Genomic DNA, 18,048 nt, shown 5'->3' with positions numbered 1-18,048 from the left:
GCTTCAGATGTTTTAAGTGGCTAATGTTGAACTATTTGTGATGTTTTTTCCCTTGTGAGATGCATAATACATTACTGAAAAGTTGCTTGTTATCATTGTTAGAATTCCTAAATTGAGCTGATACAGGTACGTGCAACTTTACAGGCAGAAGGCACCGGTTTAGTTACTGTGAGTGAGTTGGCTCTGAAATGCAGGGAGTAAAGCTAAGATCAGTATCACTTTCACATAAAGGAAATCAGCTCAACTACATTACATTACATTACATTACGAGCATTTGGCAGACGCTTTTATCCAAAGCAACCCTCCAGTTCCCAAGCGGAAGCACTACCCACTGAGCTACTGCCTTCCCACTACAAACATGAATGCTGTGTATAAGATACCTTGAAATGCTCTACACCTGAAATATTGGGTACATTGTTTGGCGATTACCTGCTCTTTGTGAGAGAGGAATGTGGATTTTAACACAAATTAATTAATCTTAATGAGATGTAACCTGTATGTCCCACAGATACGAGAAGCTGCCACTGGACTTCAGGACCCCCTTCATTCTCAGCATGGACAACCTTCCACAACCAACAAGCACTGCCAACCACCTCAGTGTGGCGGCAAACCGAACGGCCTCTTCCACACTGGCATCGCTGTCCCGCTACTTCCTGCACCAGCGCTGGGTGTGGGCCGTTCAGAACAGCCAAGGTCCAACTGTGGCTATGCAGTCTGTTGCTCACATCCTGTCCATGCTCTCTGAGTGAGTTCATCACATGTGCTTATTTTGTTGTTAACAATATTATCTATTATTAATCTTATTTTTGTTGGCCCGCAGTGTAATTAGATTCGACCTCGTGAGATAATATCAAATGTCTATTAGAGCTGGCCTGCCGATATATCGTGCATGCATCGCTAATACTACACATCTCAGAATGCTCTGCTAGTGCGTTGGCGCATCAATGAAGAACCGCAAATGACCCCTCCTCCTCAATCTGTTACCAGTCACCTTGTACAAATGTAAGCTAACACTCGGGAAAACAGGAGCTTTCAAGACGGGTGGGAGGCAGATTTTCTGTTCACGAATGTTAAGGACAGCCCTGTTTGTCTTGTGTGCGGAGCCGACGTGGCTGTAGCGAAAGAATATAACATGAGAAGACACTATGAAAGGAAACACCACGACGAAGTATAAGGACCTGGACATGAAGCAGAGACGAGAAAGTAGAGGAGATGAAAAGAAGTCTCGTTTCACTGCAGTCTATGTTCACAAACGCCAAATCACAAAGTGAGGCTGCTGTAAATGCTAGTTTTATTGTGGCAACAGAGATTGCTAAATCATCCCGGCCCTTTACTGAGGGAGAGTTTGTCAAAAATGTGCACGATGAAAGTTTGCGACGTTGTGTCCCCAGATAATAGGCAAGCATTGGTAAATGTGAGCCTGAGCAGAAACACTGTGGCTGATCATGCATGTGAGCTTGCGACACATCTGACACTGCACAGCGGTCAATCTTCATCCGTGGAGTGGACTCAAGTCTGTGCGTTACAGGGGAACTTTTGGGATAAAAATCAACCACAGGACAAGAACTCCTTGAAGAGGTGGAATGGAATGAGGCTGCCTTGGCATTAATTGTGGGACTGAGGATAGATGGTGCGCCCGCGATGTGCGGTTAGAAGGGTGGCTTGGTGGGCAGGATTCAAGAGAAGATGTGGGGAACCATGCAGGTGAGCTAACAGTTTATCGCTGCATCATACACCAGGAATCGTTGTGTGGCAAAGCCCTGAAAATGGAAGTACCATAACACGAGTAGCTACCTTTATAAGAGCCAAAGGTTTGAATCACCGCCAGTTCAAGTCTTTTCTGGACGAGTGTGGTTCAGAATACGCAGACATGCCCTATCACTCGGAGGTGAGATGGCTAAGCCGAGGAAAAGTACTGAACAGATGTTTCAAGATGCGTAAGGAAATCTGTCAGTGTATGGAAAGCAAAGGGAAAGACACAACAGAGCTCCAGGATAAAACATTTCTGTTTGAGCTTACATTTCTCTGTGACATCGCGAGCCATCTCGATGTGCTCAACCTGCAGCTTCAGGGGCGGGGCCGTGTCATCACAGACATGTACGTTGCAGTGAAGGCTTTTCAAACAAAGTTGTGCCTGTGGAAAACCCAGATGCTGCAAGGAAACTTGGGCCATTTTCCGTGCTGTCAAACCATGCAGCAGCAGATCTCTACCTCAGTGTTGCCAAGTGCACAGTTTGGTGAAACACTCAACATCCTCAGTGCCGAACTTCGAAGCTGTGAAATCTAGGTTGGGACTGCTTAGTAACCCTTTTGCTGTGGACGTGCAAAACGCACCAACCAACCTCCAAATGGAGCTGATTGAACTCCAGTGCAGTGACATGCTCAAGACAAAGTTTCCTCATTATATCCCCCACACAATGCCCCATTTCCGTACCCAAGCTGCTCAAATGCTGTCTATGTTCGGCAGCACATATCTATGTGAACAGCTATTTTCTTTGATGAAGATGAACAAAACATCTCACAGGAGTCGTCTAACTGATGAACACCTCCACTGATTCCTGAGGAAATTTCCTCAGCTCAGAGCCTGACCCCAAACATTGATGAGCTAGCATCTAAGAAGAGATGCCAGGTATCCGGCTTGGCCCAACGTGCACCAGAGTAGAGTGGAGCAAACTTGAATTAATGCTTTCATTATGCACTTTTGTCTTGGACTGTTAATAGTTGAATTGTTGGATGTTCATTCAAATTATTATTTTATTTTGGTTGTTGTTGATGTGGTTCTGGGAAAAAAGGTTTCCATTGAAAGTTTATTTGAAAGGTAGAGAGGCATAAACATTTATATTATATTATTATTTATTACTATATTATTTAAGTAGAAATAAGAAACCAATGCCACACTTACTTGAAATTCATGTGTTTATAATGTTAAGCTTTGTTTGTTTCCATATGAAAAAGTTTATCATTATATATCTGTAGAGAAGGGAAAAGATGTTGTCAATCTTTCAGTATATATGGAGTCTGGCCCGCGACTTGGTCATAGTTTCTTATTTTGGCCCCCTGTGTATTTGAGTTTGACACCCCTGCAATAGAACCTAGATACAGTGTATGTTGTTTTTCTGGTTGTGGCTATGCCTAATACGTAACTATTGCAAATACTAAGCCAGGGATTGTTATAAGCTGGTTTCAACATTTGTCAGAGGTCATAGACCATGAAGATTGAGAGGCAGTTTTGTGGAGTGATCATTTGTTCCTTTTGCTTTTAGGATTCGCCTGTCAGAAGGCTTTCATTTTGCTACCAGTGGAGATGGCATTGTCAACATGGTGATTGAACTCCCAATGAAGGTAAACACGTTTTTTCTATGAGCAGTTTTAAATTAATGGAACATGCTATACATGCATTTTCCTGCAGTGTCCAATGTGTTTCTGATGAACTCAGTGTCTGTCCCTAGGGCATTTCAGTGGACATGGATGGAGAGTGTCACTCATGTATTGTGCAGTACATCCTGTTCCCACCTCACTCTACCTCCACCAAGGACAGGTAGGGCTGAGAGAGATCATATGTATGGAAGAAGTCTTTTAATCTAAAGTATGTGTAAGTAAGTGTTTGTGTTAGGTCAATGGAGCTTTGGCCTCCAGCACTTAACAGAAATAAGCCATGCACTTACACTGTTGCTTCAATGGACATCAGAGGTTGGTGTTTTCAATTGATTGGCTATACAGAAAAGCATAAACGCCATTGGGGTCTATAACTCCAAGCTTTGGTGGCAAATTTCCATTCAACATTTTACTGCTTTACTGAGTTACAATGAATTCAAGCATGCATGTGATTTTAGCTCATAATTCCATGGACAACACAAGTATGGTTTAGGCGATGGGAATGTGATGCATAATGAAAGTCACATACCACAGGTAAACACATCGGGCTTGTACATTTGGCAACCTGTTGTGTTTTGTTTGACATGGGACAGCTTTTCCACTGATGATGATAACGACACCGAGGTGGAGGCGGTTGATGTGGACACAGAGCTGAACCTGGTGACCGAGTGCTGGGTGGAACCACAAAGTGGCACAGTGATGAGCTGCATGGAGCAGCATCGCCACTTCCAGGGCCTCACATATAAGGAGATCCCTCAAGCAGTGTGTATAACCAGTTTATAGCTCCAACCACATCCATATTCCACTATAAGATGGTTAAAATTAATGGTTGTATACCTTTTTTATTTAAGTTTAAAAAAAAATAATAATAATTTCACCAACATTTAAAAAATGTTTTTACATTAACATGCAGTCCAACCAAAACGAAATATTGCTTAGAAAACAAGAAAGCGCATTAGGGGAGCCAGACAAAACAGAATGAAAGTGGACACCCATAAAAGCACGATGACATTGATTATTTCATCATACTGTATACTGGAAGCTTCAGTGCAGTGCTGGAACAGCACATACAGAATATTCACAGAGTAATCCATTTATCAAGCACATCTATACAGAGAGTAAGGGCCTCATCTGTTCCCGGGCCAATGGAGTTTTTAATAGGCTCTGTAAAAATGCACCATCTGCCCTGCTTTTTTTCTCACGCCTAAGATAGTAAGCAGGAGGTACCAACGTCTTGGCGGAGAACAGGAGACATCCTGAACCCAAAAGAAAGGAGTCATCTAAAATTGGCCAACTGTCACATATCAGCCTTCTTATTATTAAGGGAAAATCTTCTTTATTATGGTAGCTCACAGGGGCTCACAATACCTGGAGATAATCCATCTCATTGAAACATCAATCTAAGAAGCAGGGGTCCCAGGCTGCCCCGGCTATTACCATCCGACATAAAAAGCAGGGAACTGACCGCCATGTGACATTCCTGGACCTTGCCAACACTTTGGGCTCTGTCCCTCACAAACTCCTCTGGGCTGCTTTGACTTGCACATGTCTTATCACGGCATAGTTCAAGGGTGTGTGCTTTGTGTAACAATAGCAGGCTACACCACAGCATCATTAGGGCATCCCAGTGGGTGGTCAGAGGACAGCGGATTAGACGCGTGGCCTGAGGCTGCTACGCGACTGAGGACACATAGATGACCTCACATCACTCACTATGACTAAGGCTAGTATAGTATAGCTGTAAGGGAAGTTTCAAGAGAACATCGAGCTGGCTTGGATGAAGATGCAGCCGTGCGAGTCCAAAAGCATCTCCATCATCAAGGGGAAGCTGGCAGGCCAACACTTCTACACTGGTGATGACACAATATCAACAGTCTCAGAGAAATGTGAACTTCCTTTGTCGGTGGTACAAAGCATCCCTGGAGGACATAGAGCAAGTGGACCAAGTCAGGAAGGATGGAGCATGTGTAATATGTAGATTAATCGATTCCAAGGTTATCTGTATGTACTGAACATTTTTTGTTTGATTATTGTGTAATTATAGATCTTCCCAAGAGATCTGGCCTGTATGTCCACTATGATGACCTTTGAGTACTTGAGCCAGCTGTGTCAGAATAAGGGCCAGGTATGCTCACTGCCAGCTGGACTCGATGACGCTAGAGGTAATGGTAGCACTCAACTGTTTATCACATGTGAATGCAACATTCAATTATGTTTTTAATCAAAAATGAACTTTAATGGACTTAAATGTCATGCAGGCAGATGGATAGAATGTTGAAAATACGACATAGCTACACCAAAGCTTTTTTCCCATTATACAGGAGAACCTCTGGTCTCTGAGGACAGCATTCACATGGTTCCTTTCCAGTTTGACCTCATTCATCTGCTCCCAAAATGCCAGCAGGTTGAACTCTTTTTCCTCACATTCAGCACAGGTATTTTAAAGTCTTTCTTTGAGCCAAAATGTTTAACATCAGTAATACAAAAAAAAAAACCATTACTCAAAATAACCCTGTTTAGTTTTTAAACAGCACCTATTTTTTATTTATATATTTTTGTGAATATTGTGAATCTTTGAATGAACTCAAATTTAATGAAAATATCAAACCATTTCTAATATTTTTACATTTTTAATATTTTTACTGGGCAAAAGGACACTTGCTTAGTTTTTTTTTGTTATAGAACCTTTATCTTATTTTATTTGAGCAAGCGGTTTGGGTTGGGCACTGAATGAATTGCTGAAATGAACCGAAGATGTCCAAAATGTGCACTGAAAAATGATCAGCTTCCAAAAAATTGTAAAGAAATAATTTGTCCTACTCTACTTCAACATTGGAAATTTAGCTCACTGAATATTCCTACTTGTGTTTCTGCTGTTGTGTACCTGCAGCAGGTGTCTCAGCTCTCCACAATTGCTTCATACGCAACATTTCCAGACAAATAGAATTCATTTTATTAGAGTTGAACAGGGAGGGAGGGGGAGTAAAATGAAAAAGAGATGTCATTTTTTCCTTGGTTTTGGTTTTGTTTAAACATAACAATCTTTTATTGCTGTGAGGAAGTAGAATGCGTTTGAAGAATTGGAAGCAGCTTAAGATGGAAGAATCCAATTTAACAATTAAAACAGCAACATGAATGATAACCTCCTAAGAAAATTGGGGTCTGTGTTCAGGAGATCGATATTTTTATGTATTTTAGAATACAAGCGATTGGCATAGCTGATTCTTTTCTTCCTACTACAGTGGAGAATGAGGAGTGGGTCCTCATGCCCTCTTGTCTGCCCAATGAGCTGCTGCTCAGCCTATTCCACTGCAGCCTGGAGCAAGAGCTCAGTGACAGAGAGATCCCATTAACAGACAGTGACCAGGTAGCCTTCATGCACCATATCTTAGAGCGGGAACGGGATGGTCAAGTTGCTCCTTTCTCCTTCCCTGTTATTAAAGGTCAGTACATCTCATCATATTTCACTTGTGAATGATGAATTTGTCTGAATGTTTACTTCCAGCTGAACTACAAAACTTAGTATGTATAGTGTCTCAAATTGGATTGCTGATCATGTAAAATGACCACAGTCTGATTTTTATTTCAGAAGAATGCTTAAAGCCTCCAGATAGACAGGACACTGTGATGTCATTCCACACCACTGGCAGCAATAAAGAGGTGATGGGATCCACCAGCACTTTACAGGTAAATTCCTCCACAAGCATTATACAATGATAACTGCATAAGATAAGATAAGATGGAAGTTTATTATCCCGAGGGAAATTACTGTGCAACAGGTACAGTACAGTGTAGAATGAAACTAGAACGACAGTAGAATTACATGAGGAGGACAAGGGTACAGGTGCAGATGTGCATCTGGCAATATAACTACAGCATACACGTGTAAATATATGAAATACAGCAGCATGTAGTGCGACATACTATAAAGTGACATTGAGGGGACGGTGGGATCCCAATGATCCCACTGTCCCTCCTCGACCCGAGGTAGATTTATTACAAAAGTCCAATGGCCACAGGGAGAAAGGATTTCCTGTGGCGTTCAGTAGTACACCTGGGAGGAATGAATCTATTACTGAAGGTGCTCTTGTATGAGGCCAGCACCTGGTGGAGAGTGTGAGAGTCATTGTTCATGATGCTACGTAGCTGGGCAGCATTCTCCTCTCCGACACACGCTCCAACGAGTCAAGTTCAACCCCCAGGACGGAGCCGGCCTTCCTGACGATCTTGTTGATCCTGTTGGCGTCTGCTGACCTCGCACGACTACCCCAGCACATAACCGCGAAGAAGATGGCACTTGCAACCACAGACTGTTAGAACATCCTCAGCATGGTGTTGCATTGAAGGACCGGAGCCTCCTCAGGAAGTAGAGTCGACTCTGTCCTTTCTTGTACACTGCCTCAGCGTTCTTAGACCAGTCCAGTTTGTTGTCCAAATGGACTCCCAGGTATTTGTATACCTGGTCCAGTCCACTGTCACCCCATTCATGGACACAGGTGTGGGGGTGACTTCTTCTTGTGGGGGTCCACCACCAGCTCCTTAGTTTTGTCAGTATTGAGCTGCAGGTGATTCAGCTCACACCACTTGACGAAGGAGTCCCTGTACTCCTCATCCTTCCCCTCTGTGAAAGTCAAAGAACATGACTCTCACAGTGCTGCCAGGTCTGTCCAGATGGGCATAGACACAGTGAAGCAGGAAGATGACGCCGTCCTCTACTCCCAGTTTCGGCTGATAGGCAAACTGGAGAGGGTCCAGTGACAGTTTGACCAGGGCCGAGGAATGCCAGGACCAGCCTCTCCAAGGACTTCATCAGGTGGGACGTCGGTGCCACCGGTCTGTAGTCATTGAGGGTGCTGGGGCGTGACTTCTTTGGGACTGGAACCAGGCAGGATGTCTTCCACAGCACCGGGACCTTCTCCAAACTGAGGCTCAGGTTGGAGATATACTGCAGCACTCCACACAGTTTGGCAGCACATGCTTTCAGGGCCCTTTGGCTGACGCCGTTGGGACCTGCAGCCTTACCTGGGCGGAGTCTGCACAGCTCTTTCCTGACCTGCTCTGCTGTGAAGATAGGTGTGCAGTGTTTGTTGGTGGAGGCAGAGGTGTTGTGAGGTATGGGGGGAGGCTGTGTGGAGAGAGACGTGGTTGATGTCCCCAGATATCGCAATGAAAGCGTCCGGGTGTCGGGTCTGGAATCCTCCTTCAAGTGGAGGATAATTCGAATGGTTTACTTTTATTGAATAAACCTTTGTTGATAGCTTTTAGGAGTTATAATGTCTGCCTTATAGAGATGCTAAGTAAGTAGTAGTAAGTAGTAAGACTTCAGAGGCCTTGTTTTTAACTGTTACCCACATCATGGGGCTTGAAAGTTGCGCACAGCACTTTCCACAAAACATTTCTAAAAACAATCTTGACAGGAGAATTTTTTTTATTCTCATAAGTGCCATTCCAAATGTCAAATCCAAAATTCTATCCGAGACCCATTTATAACAAACATGACCCTGAGTCTGACCGACAGTGTAAATTTGGACAACTTCAAAGGTACAAATCTTTTTTGGGATTCACACTTGAACACGTAAGCATTTCAGTAAATGGGTCTTTGGAGCCAACAGATCAATATTTTACTCATTTGTGATTTCAGAGGAGCCCCCCTCATGCACTGTTCCACACTGATTCCAAACCCTCACAATGTAGAGGGGAAGCACTCGCTTTGAAAAACTTATTACCTCTGCCAAGGAGGTTGTGTTTTTCATTTGTGTTGTTTGTGAGTAATCCTGCTAAACAAGCAAGTAGACAGAGCGAAAAATATGATAAAATTATAAAAAATATATATATATATTTAAAAAAGTTATTTTCATGAAAATTGCAGCTTTATCCAGGCATAAACCCATCACATTTTGGTGGTGATCTGGATCTAGGATTAGTTTTTTTCATTTTCTGTAACATTGTGAGATGTGAAGTGTTTTGACATTTTGCCTAATTTCTCACAAACCAGTGAAGAGATCTGGACAAACATTTTTTTTTTTTTTAAATCAAAGTTTTGTAGGGTCTGTTTCAATTGCAGTAAGTATTAACTCGCAAAGATTGTGTTATAAAACCAAATAAATGTTCTGAAATAAATGTGTGTGGTTGTTTTTGGTTATTCTTATTTACTAAAAACAAGTACAGTACATATGTGTATTCTCTGTCTGTTGTCTGTGTGGCAGAGTTTCAGTAATGCAGACCTTGTTGAGGAAGAGCCATTGCTGGGAGGGGGGAGCTCTTGTACGCCGCAGTGGAGGTGCTATGCCAAGTATATCAACCCCCTGCAGATCTTCCTCACTTTCCTCCCTGCTGCTTTCCAAGGTACTGTAAACCACTCCAATACATGGGTGCACACACACACACACACACACACACACACACACACACACACACACACACACACACACACACACACACACACACACACAGAGCTTCTTTGGAAGGCTCCACATTACATCCACACTGAGGTTGCATGCCTGCAAAATGATAAAAAAAAAAGAGAGAAAAAAGAGTGGCATGGCTGTAAACTAAGTTTGTCTTGATGCATTGCTAATTAAGGAGTATTGTGTATTATTTCTTGTGTTGTCTTAATATTTGTTAAGCAGTATTTTCATCTAATAAACAACAATAATGCCACATTGAGGGAGCAAATTACATTGAATTAAAATCCAACAATCATAATCAAGCACTCAAATAAACAAAGATAATTAAAATAACATGCATTATAATGCAACAACTCATGTAGCTGGAAAGAAGTTCACATTAGGTGTGTCCTTTCCTGTTCAAGAAGTCAGTCTTTTGTTTTCCTTTTGGCATACATAGTGCAAACACTACGAAAAAACACACTTAGTACACACTGCCTCAAAAGAAAGCCGAACACTTTTGTCAGTCCTGCTGCTTCCAAAATCAACATGGTAGTCTCCCTAGTAAAGATGAGAATATTTGTTTTTGTACAGATGTTCTAATGTTGATGGGTTCTGGACTGGAGACAGAACCTCAGAGCAGCTTGCAGGAGGATGACACTCTGACTCCTAGCAATAAATCACAGGTTGACTCCCTGTCTGGCTCAACCAGTGGACTGGAGAGGTCTGAATCTGGACTGAGTCTGTCCAGCAAGCCACAAAGGAGCTCCAGCATCGGACATTTTTGTTACAGGTCCCCACAGTCGGAGGGCCAGAGTGGGACCGCTGAATGCCTGTCTCTGGAACAGAACAGCTGGGACAGCAGGGCTTCTGAGACGGAGACTGAGACTTCAGGTTTTTCCAATTTTTAGTTGTACAGTACACAAGCTTTATCACATCAGTGGGAATATAAAAAAACTAAGATAACATATTGATATTGATAATAAAATGAAAATAGCAATAGAATCCAAAATAATAAGTCCTCATATCAAAAGGATTGATGTAAGGTAGAGATAGATGCCAAGCAGGAATGCCACATCTGACCCTCTCAAAACTGGCATGCAAACTAAAATGCAGTGTAAAAACGGCCACTATTTTTGACAGTACTCTTGTTTATTTACAGTAATCATACTACTGTCTCTAAATGTAACCAATCACTGGCACTAAAATGTGCGTAGTTCTCATATGTTTGTAATAGCATCGTATTGTAAATGATTCTGTATTACTGAACAGATTTTGGTGTAATTGACTTGCATCATCATCATGTGCATGAGGCAGTGCACTGATTGTCTCTGGTTTACCCAACCTTGACAACTGTTCTAGATCCCAGGGGAAAAGAGGGAGTCCAGTTCTCGGAGCCACAGAGGGCAGACTTTCATATCGGCTTTCCAGGGCATGTTTCCCAGCAGAGCTCCAGTGACGGCAGCAGCCAGTTAAGGTGTCCAGTCTACATCTACAACTGTTCCCTGGACCATCTGAAGGAGCAACTTGTCCACCCAAACTCCAGCTGCCAACCCAGGGACATCTTCCTCAGGTACGGTAGTTTCCTTGCCTCTCTCTCTGTCAAGACAATACTGGAAGACAAGACAAGAGTTGGGACAGACCTGCCCGCTAATTAGGTGGGCTAGCTTCAGGGTATTCAGAGTGTAAAGTGTGCAACTTTATTTTGGAGTCCTTTTACCATAACTGCATTGCATAACCAGCACTTAGATTTTCCCAGAGGTGTCTTGCTGTCATGTGTTTGTCACCACTTGTTAACATGTGTATCTCTGGTTGTCCTCGTGGGTGAGAATAGACATCAAGAAGCTGAATCCTGGGAGGTGTATCAGCAGGTGAACTTCAGGTAGTTTTACTTGTTGCCGTCTTACCTCTTAATGTCTCTCTGGTCAGGTGCTGCTAAGCTTTCACTGGAGGGTTTTGAGACCTTCAGATTAGCTTGTTTTATATCGAATGGTTGCTTTTCATATCAAACGGGCTTGGACACAATATATCCTTCCCAGGTTCTTCCCTTTGCTTCCTCCTATGGCTTTTGTCTTATGCAGGTGCACTCTTGAAAGGATATGCTGAATATGCTAAATTTCCCCAAGTGTGTGTAGAGTTCAGTTCAGTAGAGAAGAATGCTGGAATCACAGAGCTTGAATTCCTTGGGTTGTAAGCAATGTTGTCACGACAATCGGTCATCACTAGCATGTCGGCAGCAGAAGGACACACTTTGGGATGCAAGGATGCATTTGTGGATTTGCCTTTGCACTTTATTGTGCCACAACATAATTAGCACGTCTGTCACAGTAAATGAAGATTTAAGTAAGTAACAAACACGTTTCATTTAAGTAAGTAACAAACACGTTTTGATTTCCCTCCTAGCTTAATTTCAATGACTCTGGGTCTTAGTAAGCTTTTCTTTGTTAACTATCTTTAAGTGTGCTCTATTTTTCCACAGAAATCATCGGCTGCATTTTAGCATTATGGGGGTAGTCATTACATTTACATGGTCTCTATACTATAGTTAGTTTTTTACTGCAATGGAAGGCAAAATGCTTTTAAAATGTAAACATGCAACTTGAGGTCACTAGTGTCAAAGAAAGCATGAGGTATTGCATAATCACAGTATGAGGTTAGTCTGGCCATGGTGTTATTGAAGGCAGTCTTTTGAACTTTTTGATTGGAAGAACGGATGTGGAATGAGTGGGCAAAGTGGAAAACTGTTAAATGTGTAATCTGGGAGCATAAAAGCTGAGTGCAGTCATTGTTGATGGTCACCATTGTTAAATCTGAAACAGATTGCTGTAGCTCTGTTCTCTCTTGATTGTTTTAGTTTGTACAACTATGCTTGAGGCAGGTTTGCAGGTGATTATGTAATGTAATGTAATGTTTCTCTTTAGATTTAGAGACCTTTTGTTATGCGATTGATTTAAGATACTGTATTCTAGTCATTTTGCATGCGATTCACGGCAATCACACACAATTGATATTTGTCCTGCACCCCCTACATATCACACAAACTAACACATGCACTACAGAGGGGGTGCAGGGCAGCCATTCTACGGCGCCCGTTGAGCAGTTGGGGGTTCGGTGCCTTGCTCAGGGGCACCTCGGCAGTGCCCCCTGCCGATTGTAACATAAACAAAGACGTTTGGCTTAAAAAGCACAGTCTTTGGCGAGCAGTCTTTTTCCTTTTTCCTCTCTCCTCCTTCCATTCTGTACTGAATTATTTTTAATTTCATCTCATTTACACTTCAAGGGCCCAGTTCAGAGTTACCCTGTCAGATTTAATACCAAATTTGTGTAGCTCATTTTCAGACTTACCTGAGGACTGATGCACCTCTCGGATGAATTTTCCCCAAAACAAAGGAGTGTCTGCAGCTTACCTGTTACTCCTCCCTGCTGTTGTTGATACCATGATTTTTAGTACATACCAGTAACAACAGTTCAGTTTTACTTCTTGGACATACTTAATATTCAATGTATTCAGCTGCCTGCCATGCTGATATGCCATCATTGAGGAATGTCTCTATAACATGGAAAGTGGGATGTGCTTTCCCTAGTGGGAGTTCTCTCTCTCACAAGCTCTCAATAAACTCAAACATGATAATAATTTACTACTCATACTGACATTCATACTTTGTGCAGGGCTGCCATTTACGGCGCCCATGGCACCGGCCCTCGGGGCACCTCGGCGGCAAACTGCCCACTCACCAGCTACCAGTCCACTTACATGGTCCATACGGGACTCGAACCGGCGACCCTCCGGTTCCCAAGCTGAATCCCTATGGACTGAGCCACTGAGCTACTGCTGAATGTGGCAGATTGCATGCCACCCAGACATGGCGTTACACTCCACATGCGTAACTTGCCCTGCAGATCTTTTGACTTAAGCTGTTTCAGTTAAGTAAGCAACTCTGAATCGGGCCCTAAATGCTTGCTTTCTGTGACCTTTTATGTTGTGGCACTGAGAGACATTTAACATGTTGATGAAGAATAATATGGAACGAGTGTGTCTGTATGTTTCTCTGTTTCTCTATTAACAGAAATCAAGTCAATTAGAGATTGTGTTTTCTATAACAGACTGAGTACGATCAACTGTACACATTGCTGCTACGGGACCTACAGAAAGTTACTTAGACTTGCTAACTGAGCTGAGTTTGCTGTGTTGTTGTCATCTGACAGGTCACTGTCTCAGGACCGCACAAATCCCCTCTCTTGGACTGATCTCTTGGCTCAGCCTCACAAACAGAAGGAGCTTGCTAACTACTGCAGCCTTCTGCAGGAGCATTACCACCAGAGCTATGTAAAAGGTGACCTCACAGCAACACCATACACTCACTAAAAGTTATGTTTATGTGTGTTTACATGAAGTCCTTTAAGAAAAGCCTTTTTTTGCCAAATATTTTTTATCCAAGATAGCATCTGTAGACATAACAATGAGCATGCAATTATAGAACATTTTTTGAGAATTTTATTTCTTATACATTGAGAGGGAAAAACGACAATAATTATAATTTAGTTGTAGACGTGAAAACAAAATACAAAATGAAACAAAAATGTGCATGCCGTGATTCATAACATGAAGCCCCTCCCCACATCCATGGAGAAGGAAGGGAGATCATCATGCGCACAACAAGCTGACAAGAAGAAAAAACAACAACAAAAGGAATTGATGGATGCCGTGTCTGATTTGGAAATACTTAAATAATTGCATTTGTGGGCAGTCTTTGATGAAAGATTGTTAAAGCTGTTAAAATGCAACTCACACAAGCATTGTATACCTTTTATTATGCCATACCGAAAAAGAGGAATCCGAATATGAGGGAGGGAACAGGTGATGTTAACATCCTGGACCTAAGGGAGATGCAGCTACGGATTTGAAATGTTTCCCAAATTGATACCAAATCTTTAAATAAACTTGGGGATCCTGGACAGAATGGTGGAAGACAAGATGCAGGGTCAGTTACATACAGCAACAAGTCTGTGTAGAAAGATAATCTATATTTGACACCATTACAATAACTTTAAAAATAGTGGATGACTTCAGAGGCCTTGGCTATTGAGCCACTGGGTAGCCAAGGCAACGAGAAGTGGCGACAAGGGATAGCCCCGACGGGTCCAATGTTCTAGTGCAAAGTATTTACAAAACAAAAACACTTCTGACAATTATGTATGTCTGTCATGACAATTAATTTACACTTAATTCCTACATTAAATGGCCATGCTGTTGGATCTAACACTGTAATATGTTGCCGTTTCTTTTTTTACTATGGATCACAGCATGAAAAGCTCATTCTCTCACTGTGGCCCACAGGTGTATATCGGAGCTTGCAGCAATCCCACAACATTAGCTCACAGGATGTTCTGATGGCAATGGATTACTGTGAGGAATCCCTGCAGGAGATAGACATCACCTCTTTCCTGCACACCCTCTGTGGACATGTCAGAGTCTTCAAGGAGCAAGGCGAAGCTCAAGGATGTACTCGCAACCCGAGGTCTAAAAGAGCCCCTGCCAGCTTCAACATTGGAGAGGCTGAAGAGGAACGACTGCATGACAGGGCCGGTGTGGCCTCCTCCTCCAGGTAGCTACAGCCAACCATTTTATGGTGACCTTAAATTACATTGAACATTTGTATCGTGAACCCTATAGGTATTTCATGGACATGGTCTACATGGATAGATGCATTTATTGAAGGAATAGACGGAAAGAATATAATTCCACCATGTCTGGTTCTCAAGTTATTGTTGACAAAGTGTTGTTATAGTGCCACCTTGTGGTCAATTGAGGTTTCATTTTATGCATCGATACTGTGCACATGTCCATCAAGTTTGCTTAGAGTAGACTAATATAAAAAAACAAAAGTTAAACGTTTGGCTTAGTTCAGACATTTTACATGTAAATTGTGTGACAATTGAATTTGAATGTATCTCATTTGCACAAAATGAGATGCACTCAACTCTATGCTGCCAACAATAATGACAGATATCTGTTGAAAACAACAAACAAAGACATGAATACTTGAATTCCCTGTGTTATCTTTGCTCATATTTGACAAATTGTGTGCCTTAAGATACAGTTCTTCATGTTGTCATATTTCTTTCAACAGCATTGAAATGGAGGATACCTGTGAAGCTGAATCTCCTGCATCTCCGCTTATTTTGGATGAGCCCAATGTTGCCAAAATCCCAGAGTTTCCAATGATGCTGCTTCAGACGCAACAGAAGTGTGAAGTGTATACAGATCTGCATAAAATCATACAGGTATCATTCTGAAACGTTAATGTTTGCTTACACTGCTTTGCTATTTATCTTGTATTTCTAACTGAGCTTTCATATTCTGTTTAGGAAATTAATAATCAAATGCCATTAAGACATAGATCTTTTTTCAATTCAACAGGATAAATTCATGGAAGTTATATCCCAGTATTTTAAAACTGTGCCATCTAGTCCACATTACTTCTTCTACTGTCCACCATCACCCAAGAGAGAGGTGAGCTGTTTTTCATGTCACCACTTGCATTCCTGAATGTCTAACCACTCACTCCTATAAATGTTAGGTGAATTTGCACTATTATGTCAAAACCATTCATCTGTAAAATCTTCTGAATATTCAAATCCCGCTTTTAATATCAAGTATGGGAATGTGCTCCCTCTCACCCCTCCCCCCCAGTTTTTCCATGCATTTGATGTGTGCCCTTATCCAGCTGCTGTACAAACAAACCACTTTAAAAAACAACATTCTTTTATTCTCCAGTTGCATTTATGAAGTATTACATTACATTACATTACATTACGGTCATTTAGCAGACGCTTTTACCCAAGCGACTTCCAATAAGTGCATTCAACAAAGGTAGATAAAAAGTACAACTTCTGCAAGTGCACCTGACATGTCACAAAGTAATTTTGATGATTTGACAAATAAAGGGTGGACACAGCATTTCATCACCTTGCTCCGTGACACTTAGTTTTATCCTTTTGCTTATGGCTGTTTTCCAAGTATCTGCTAAAATTGACTTTGAATGGCTGGCAAATATGAAGTTTACTATACTCCAGTAAAACTTTTCACAAACCTGAAGACACAAATGATGTGGTAAAATGTTTTTCTAATGTGAACGTTTCTGTTGTAAATGGTTTAGGGAACACAGGTTTATTCTCAAATCCGTTCTACAAAAAGCACGACCTCAACACTTTCTCATTCCAGCCTAAATCCATCAAAATGTCCCTTTTTTATTTATTTTAAATGTATTCAAATGTTTGCTTCAGCTTCTGAAAAAAATCAAATGTAACATTTATTCCTGATTGAACGTTGGATTGAAGATCCCATAAACAAAATAGTATCTATTGGCTCCTGCATTAACATAAATACTGACTGAATATTGCGCTGACTTGCTTAAACCTCTGTAATGTGTCGACCTCCTCAGGAGGATTCTGACGGTGAGGAAGAGAGGAGATCCGGTGACGAGGGTGTGTCAGAGGCCGAGCCAGCCACTGAAGATGGTAACATTGTATACGTTACTTTTGCTCAAATTAATTGCAAGAATTAGGAGGACTGAAATGTTCAGCATAATTTTGGTCTGTATTTTTCATTTCATTTCAACAGTAGAGTTGGAGAATACATTACTGTTTTCATCGTTATGTCTTGCTCATATATATTATACTTATGGTGTGAATTTTGAGTTTATGAGTATCATTCAAACATGCAGGTTGACAATTGATATTAATGTATAACGATTGATATAAATGTAAATCCGACCTTTTTTGATCTTTGCCTTTCCTGCATGTAGAACTTGTGCCAGGATGCTGCCTGGGGACGGAGAGCGACCCAGACTTGGTTGTGGAATACGAGGAACATCCAGGCATCAGGTCCCAGGGAGACGGGGAAGAACAATCTCTCTCAGACTCTAACACTGTCAACCAGGACCAAGACTCCTTCAGCATCTTGGAAGGGATCTCCCTGCTGGAGCCTGAGGGGCCACAGTTGGACATGCCACCACTCTTTCTTCATGTCACTTGTTCTGTCAATATGAAAAGTGCCCATGGTTCTATGCCTATTCAAACACTGCCTACATGTCTTGGTGAGTATAGTGTTAATGGTCATCGGCAACATACACTAAAGATAAATAAGATCTGCATGCTATTTTTTGAAGTCAATAATCATCAATACATTGATTTAATCCTGTCAAATCAACAAGAATTCCTTGGTTTACAGTACAATCCACTATATCTGGAGAATTGGTCTTTTATCAATGAAATATTAAGTTTT

The 18,048-nt window shown here is 41.7% G+C and overlaps 1 protein-coding gene and 1 pseudogene across 7 annotated transcripts in view; both read left to right on the top strand.

Annotated features, from left to right (window-relative positions):
- szt2 (SZT2 subunit of KICSTOR complex) overlaps nt 1-18,048 on the top strand; it is an 88,664-nt gene that overhangs the window by 15,301 nt on the left and 55,315 nt on the right. For 5 of the 7 annotated variants that reach the window (XM_076141564.1, XM_076141565.1, XM_076141561.1 and 2 more), the window contains 18 exons: nt 509-745; nt 3,264-3,342; nt 3,450-3,538; nt 3,969-4,137; nt 5,420-5,537; nt 5,697-5,810; nt 6,618-6,818; nt 6,965-7,062; nt 9,582-9,720; nt 10,356-10,655; nt 11,124-11,334; nt 11,596-11,643; nt 13,968-14,095; nt 15,100-15,367; nt 15,893-16,046; nt 16,183-16,275; nt 17,207-17,282; nt 17,570-17,860. In XM_076141564.1, the coding sequence (XP_075997679.1) occupies nt 509-745; nt 3,264-3,342; nt 3,450-3,538; nt 3,969-4,137; nt 5,420-5,537; nt 5,697-5,810; nt 6,618-6,818; nt 6,965-7,062; nt 9,582-9,720; nt 10,356-10,655; nt 11,124-11,334; nt 11,596-11,643; nt 13,968-14,095; nt 15,100-15,367; nt 15,893-16,046; nt 16,183-16,275; nt 17,207-17,282; nt 17,570-17,860 (2,813 nt within the window). The remainder of the gene's footprint in view (nt 1-508; nt 746-3,263; nt 3,343-3,449; nt 3,539-3,968; nt 4,138-5,419; nt 5,538-5,696; nt 5,811-6,617; nt 6,819-6,964; nt 7,063-9,581; nt 9,721-10,355; nt 10,656-11,123; nt 11,335-11,595; nt 11,644-13,967; nt 14,096-15,099; nt 15,368-15,892; nt 16,047-16,182; nt 16,276-17,206; nt 17,283-17,569; nt 17,861-18,048) is intronic. The other 2 variants (XM_076141562.1, XM_076141563.1) reach the window with 2 other exon arrangements.
- On the top strand, nt 918-1,781 carry LOC142991487 (general transcription factor II-I repeat domain-containing protein 2-like; annotated as a pseudogene).

The sequence above is a fragment of the Genypterus blacodes genome, unplaced genomic scaffold (genome assembly GCF_046128005.1).
Source record: "Genypterus blacodes isolate CSIRO-AG114 ecotype Tasmania unplaced genomic scaffold, CSIRO-AGI_Gbla_v1 ptg000019l_1, whole genome shotgun sequence".
Classification (NCBI taxonomy): domain Eukaryota; kingdom Metazoa; phylum Chordata; class Actinopteri; order Ophidiiformes; family Ophidiidae; genus Genypterus; species Genypterus blacodes.
The sequence above is the reverse complement of the archived record's forward strand: the minus strand, read 5'-3'. Positions and strand labels throughout refer to the sequence as shown.